Raw genomic sequence first — 6,545 nt, 5'->3', positions numbered from 1 at the left:
CATATGTGAAAAAGTTGTATTAAATCTAACGATCCGCATATTTCAGCGCACTTGATAGCAAAGGTGCCAAAGTAAATTCGTCGTTTCTTTCAAGTAACTGTTGGTTTATTGGTTCATAAAATTGTAACTGAACACAAGAATAATACCCATAATTGCCAGTGTGAAAGTTGAAGGATTTCTTGGTGTAGCGAAAGTTTTGTTGCAGATCATGATCGCAGGTGAAGTGGTGATCGCGAATCAGTCGCGCACTGGCTCTGTCATCGAAACGACCAAGTCACAACGACCAGAATGCGTTCGTTGGTTACCATTGGTTTGATCTTGGTTTTGTTGGAACGAGCATCTCCAACGACAGTCTCGAGTGCACCATCTTCCGGCACGAAGCAGCTGATCTTCATACATCCCGCCATCGACACGCTCGCGAGCCTGTGGAATTCATTTCAGGGAGAAACGACTACTCAGGCGGCAGGATTTCATCGTGTCTCAATGACGCAAATACCACCCGGGCACTATGAAGCTCTGCAAAACCTGCTGGCCAATGTAGTGCAAGCTAACGAAGAGCTGCATGCCAAGCCACAGCCATCCCGAAAGTGAGAAAAATGTTTCGCGTTTGTGAAATTTCGCTAATCAGCAGTTTTATTGTAAAAGTGTTTTTCGTTAATACGTGTGCTTAATAAATTATCAACTAAAAAAGCAACTTTTTGAATGCATATTCATCTATTGTTCATCATCGGCCAATTGTCCTAGTGCCTCCTCTAATTGCACGTCTTCTTCCGGTTCATCGTTCCAGTTGCTCGCTTTTCCTTCTCTCTCAGGCGCGACTGAGATCGTCTGTTCATCACCCTCTAGCTCTCTCGCATACCGGCGATTGCTAAAAGGACGACGCCTCACATAGTCGTAGTCATCGTCATCATCGTCCGGGGAGACGTATGATTCCGAGCTTGTCTCGTATTCTGGTTTACTTGGCGGTGGCCCGTACGATGGAGGATTGCTTGGAGGAGGTCCGTATGATGGAGGTCCGCTATCGGTAGGCCCATACGACGGAGGACCAGGAGGAGGAGGAGGTCCGTAAGATGGTGGGCCACTATCAGGAGGTCCGTACGATGGGGGACCACCTGGAGGAGGACCGTAAGATGGAGGACCGTTTGGAGGAGGTCCGTAGGATGGAGGTCCACTTTCGGCGGGTCCATATGATGGAGGTGGTGGCCCGCTTTCCGAAGGTCCGTACGATGGCGGAGCTGGAGGACCGTACTCTCCTCCTGGGCCAGGTTTGGGCGGGTATCCGGGCCTAATCCGCTCGTTCATCTCATCCAACATCTGGTGCGCACGTTTCATACCATCCGTTAGCGAAGTCACTGTCCCGCGGAATGATTTTCGGAAGCCGGCCAGGTTCTTATCCCAACAGCCCTGCGAGTACAGCTCATCATTATCGTCTCCTTCGAAGACCTCTCCGTTCAGGCTATACTGGATTTTCAGCAGTGCACCTCGGATGTCTTTTTGCGCTCGCAATAGTTCCCGGATGATGCGCCGCTTCTCGTCTGGTGGTAGACTGTTGACATCATCGAAGCTAGTCTCGCCTGCCAGGACCACACCGCACAGGCACACAAAGCCGACAAGCAGGAGAATTAAACTCCCTGGAAAGGCCATGCCAACTTTTGGCCAGATGATTATGAAATAAAATGAGAATGTGTGAGCGATCGTGTTAGCCGGGCATGGTTATGCTGTTCAGATCCTTGTCATTGCAGGATGTGGCTTACCTCACGCTCTATGTGACGTTGTCGAGCTTCGCTAAAGCAATGAGAGCTTCGGTGCAATGACCATTCGCTTTTATATGAATTTCTCTTTGGTCCGCCGAAATTTGCTCGTGGAAATTCATGGAAATGTTCTAGCTCCTCCCATGATATTTTCGATAGCAATGTATCCAATACTTGCGCCAATCAAATAAGCAGTGAATGGTGTATAAAAAAGCACAACCAAATACTTTCATGCTTCGTTCACGTTAATTCTTTCGAAATTCAGTTACTAATTATTTGTTTGATTTGTTATTTTTATTTCCATTGTAAAATTGATTTCAACTCATTACATTTCACCTTCAACAAATAGAGTATTATCACAAATGAATAAAATATAATTATAACGATTACCAAATTAAATACGAATAACACACTAACAAATCCTACAGACATGTTTTCCTTGAGAATACTGGGTCAAGTATAAAATTTATTGATCTATCAACTTAATTCTAGAAGGCAGGAATTGTTTTTTTGGAAACAATTATATATGTCCTTATGGAAATGTCCTTTTGGAAACAATTCAGTAAAATATTTGTGAGTGTTTTAATTTCATTCTTGCACCATCTTTTACGAAACCACGAGAGCATGTTTTATGTGTATAACATACTATTCTATTCTACAATAAATCGATTTTCTTAATAACCAGGATATATAGTTCAGTCTTATTTGTATTGCATACTAAAGGATATTTTTATTGAAATTCTCTTATATCGTCTTCTACAACAATTATCACTAAAGATCGGTACATGTCCGGTTTAACGCCGGCCGATTAAACAACCGGTGGCTTATTATGCATCGCATGGAACGTAGCTTGGTTCAGCAGCCTCTGCATTTGTTGAAGCTCTTTGTAGCTACCATAGTCACCGTTTTCCTTGTACTTTTGGTACGACAGTTTCTTAGAGAGAGCTTCGATTTTCTCCATCAAAAGTTTCCATTGGGCGTTATACGCGTTACTGAATTCGTACCAATCCTCCGCCAATTTCTTGTACGAATCCTTCGGTTGCGGCCGGTATCCAAAGTAGGATCTAGTGTGGTCTTCTAAGTTTTGCTCTGGAACCGTCTCTCTGCTAGTCGCCGAAACGATTGAAGTACTCAGCAGTAAAACCGTGGCACATGTTGTCATGAAAACTAACTGCTTGTAGGCCATTTTCGATTGCATCTTCGAATAAATCGATTGAATTACGTGTGCACACCAAAATTTTATTCGTAACGAGAAGGTACCAACTCACCTTGCGTGGCGCATTTAAATGAATAAAGCACTGACAAAGGAAATGAGGTCCTTTATATGAACTTTTTGGACATCACATCTCAGACGTTGGCTCCTCCTACGGATTCTGCGTGAAATGCTTTCACCATACAAATCTAGAATGGTAAAGCTTTCTCACTCCCGTTTTCTTTCGACTCGTACTTGATTTTCGGAATCCACGACATTCTTGCTCACAGAGATGCATTTTGGTGAAAGGTGTATTGTTACATCAGAATCAAACTACGTGTGTGCTAAACAGAGACAGTAAAGAAATAACAAGGGAGAGAATAAAGTGAAAGAGAAAATAAAAGTTGAAAAGGGAAATAGTGCGAAAAACGAGTTGGCCATCTGTCGCGAAGATTTTAGTAGACATTCTCTTTTCTGACGCGAAGAGCCCACCAACAAATTGAACACATATTCAAAATTCGGCGATCGGCAAGAAAAATTAATGAAGATTATTCTGCTGCATGATTTGTGTTACTGAATGCGCTTGTGAGGTTTGTCAGGACGTTGATAACCTATGCACGCGTGGTACAGGTAAGTTCTGACGCTCGACTATGGAGTACCGCGCGTTAAGCATCCTGCATCTGCTGCTAGTGCTAGTGTTAGTGCGTTCCGGTGTTGGGGAAGGCATAGAAAAAGTGTCCTATTTGCTCCAGTACGGTCCCGGTGTGCACACAGTTTTTGAACAGCAAAATGAGCCGGATAAAAAACCTCCAGCGAACGTAAGAGATAGAGTTGCTCCACCGGCACCGACCATGACCTTAACCTCGAAATTGCCTACCAAACCAGCCATCACGCTCAAGCCAATGGATAGTGTCATTTCTGAAGCAACGGGCCAAACCCAACTGGCTCACGCTCAGCTTAATACTAACGCAGGTGTATATCAGTCAAGTTCAACTGTGACTACTAGTGATTTCGCCACCACTGAAATAACCAACGGAGCGGGTCCATTGACAAATGAAGGTGTAGCATCCGCGACTCTTTCTACGCCATCTGGTTTGGTGACTTCCAAAGATCCGACGTACCACTCCACTGCTACCGAAGGGAAACGCCCGTTTGATTTAGGAGCGTTGGCCTCCGTCACGCAGCAGCACAGCTCCAGTGTCGGTGTAAAGTGTGGGACACCGTTGGCTATCCTTCGAATGCCACATCCGTTACCATTGCCACCGATTTTGCCCACCTTCAGCTCAATGCTTCGCTCGGATGTTGTGGTGAACCTGAAAACGAAGGAGCTGCGCACGCTTATGAGCACCTACATCGAGCTGATCGAGACGTACAAAAACTTCAATCTGCAGCAGAAGAAAAACATCGCCCATCTCGAGGAGGAACTGGCGCGCCAGGAGCTCGGGTTGGACCGTGCCAAAGAGCTGAATAACGCGAAGTTAATTTTTGTTAAGTAACGAACCAAAAAAAAACACAACAACAATAATAATAAAATTTCTTTGCTTCCGAAACGTTTCTCCAAGGGAAAGAATTAGCACAGCAAACCGAATTGCATTTCAGCAACTCGACCAACAGTCAGTGTTCAACATTCCCAAGAAACTTTGATACGCCAAATAAGAGCCTGTTTTCAGGACCGTCACTGCTTGTTAGATATACCACTGGCTTGAATGAAACCACTTTGCCGGTGTTGAACCTGTTTTTCGTCCTGGTGGTTAAAGCCTGCAAAGCAGGCTCGTGCAGCAGAGAAGAACAGTTCGAATCTAAGCTAAAATAAAAACCGGAATGGCAGCAAAAAATGCACAACTGCATCCATACGATGCAGTTATCACTTTCGAAATGATACTGTGATTTTTGTGCTTGTAATTTTTAGCATAATTTATTAAAATTGTCAACACTTAATCCAAACTATGATTTTATCACACATCGTTTGTGGCAAGAATAGATTTTCTGGAGGATTATAATATTTTCTAATATTAGAAAATAACTTTTCGTGTGAAAATAGGGAAAAATATTAGAATAAAGTATTATCAATATTTTTCCATATTTTCACACGAACCGGTATTTTTCGAGTTCGTCGGACTTCATCTCGATGTATATCTCGTTTTTTGATGGTAAGGTTGCTTGACTCATCTAACAAATCACCACTCTGCCAGTGAAAACCTGTTTTGCCTCATTTGCATGCATTATGATGCGGGCCAAAGTTCAGTCAGCGTCATGTATAGATCAAAGAAAGTCTGCAAATTCTGTGAGCTTTCCCGGATGCTACCATACCGACAAGATCTTCCGCGTTCCTTCAAGAAGAGGGAGAGTGACATATAAAACTCATATTCTCCTAAGCGTCGGTTAAAAGCTTCGCTAAAACGAACTTCACCAGACAATTTTTTGACTACACAAACCTTAATGTCTTTTACGCAAAGACATGGCTCAAAAAATTAACATAAATATATATCCATCCCTCATCGATCTCTATCGCTACGACTTGTCTTGAAACGGGTTTTTGATCAGCGGTTTCCACGGTTTCAGAAGTCACACGACGCAAAAAATATTCTACACTCATCTTTTCAATGAAGCTGAGATTTGTAGAATACTGCGTTACATCTTTCTCGTAACATTGCCAAAGATATTCTCAAGGACCACTGGTTTTGGTTGAATCGACAACAAAAGAAGCAGGATCCGGATGCATGAGCATCAGTTTTCATACAACCGTGCATGGCGTCTAACGGTTGCTAAAGCAAACACGAGTGTATTCCCGAAGTGTTAAACGTGCATTTTTAAGGTATCAGACCATTCAACGATGAACCGCACGATCGCTCTTATTTTCCTAGTGGTCATGGTGGCATCCCTTAGTGAGGGGACGTTCCACATTCTACTGCTGAAGAAAAAGTTGCTGCTGGGAAAACTATTGCTAAAGAGTCACGGATCGTCCCACGGATCGCCAGGGGCTTACACTGGAGGAGGACATTATGCTCCTGCTTATGGATCAGTGCCTTACTATGGAGATGGATATTATTCATCCGGTGGAGATGGAGGTTATTCAGGAGGTTCAGACGGGGGTTCTTCAGGTTCAGATCAAGGAGTTAATATAATTTCTGGAGTAGATGTGCCATAGATCCCGCCGTATGATCTGTATTGTTTTGGTGAATCATTTCTCTGCTATAATAATTATTAAATTGATGATTTTTTTATAATTGATGATTATTTTTTTATGAAAACTCATTCTTAAATGTACTTCACGATGTTTTTTACAACCGCCATTTAAAAAATGTGTTATGCAGCTGTGTCTCGGTGTCTAAGTCAACACTTTGCATCAGCTTTATATCACAAAAAAAGTGATTCAGTACCAGTATTTCGGCACAGTTTTTTTTTTATAACAGTTAAACCATTCAGTCTATGATCTTTATCGATTGAATGTGATAAATTTATTTTTAATGTAAATTCCCTAAAATGCGAAAAAACACTTCGCATATTGGTGACAGATTTATTATAGTTATGGGTTACTTATTTACCTAATAAATATGTATAGAGCAGTTCATTGCAAACGTTGTTATTTAATTTTTGTTATT

General features: G+C 42.4%; 1 protein-coding gene across 1 annotated transcript; it reads right to left on the bottom strand.

Annotated features, from left to right (window-relative positions):
• Positions 1-714: 714 nt before the first annotated feature.
• LOC128724608 (uncharacterized) lies at positions 715-1,644 on the bottom strand. Its single transcript, XM_053818331.1, has 2 exons — positions 1,040-1,644; positions 715-958 (listed from the first exon to the last, which is right to left on the bottom strand). The coding sequence occupies exons 1-2, from the start codon at positions 1,642-1,644 to the stop codon at positions 715-717; spliced, it is 849 nt and encodes a 282-aa protein (XP_053674306.1).
• Positions 1,645-6,545: the final 4,901 nt, after the last annotated feature.

Source organism: Anopheles nili, chromosome 3, assembly GCF_943737925.1.
Source record: "Anopheles nili chromosome 3, idAnoNiliSN_F5_01, whole genome shotgun sequence".
Taxonomy (NCBI): Eukaryota; Metazoa; Arthropoda; class Insecta; order Diptera; family Culicidae; genus Anopheles; species Anopheles nili.
The sequence above is the reverse complement of the archived record's forward strand: the minus strand, read 5'-3'. Positions and strand labels throughout refer to the sequence as shown.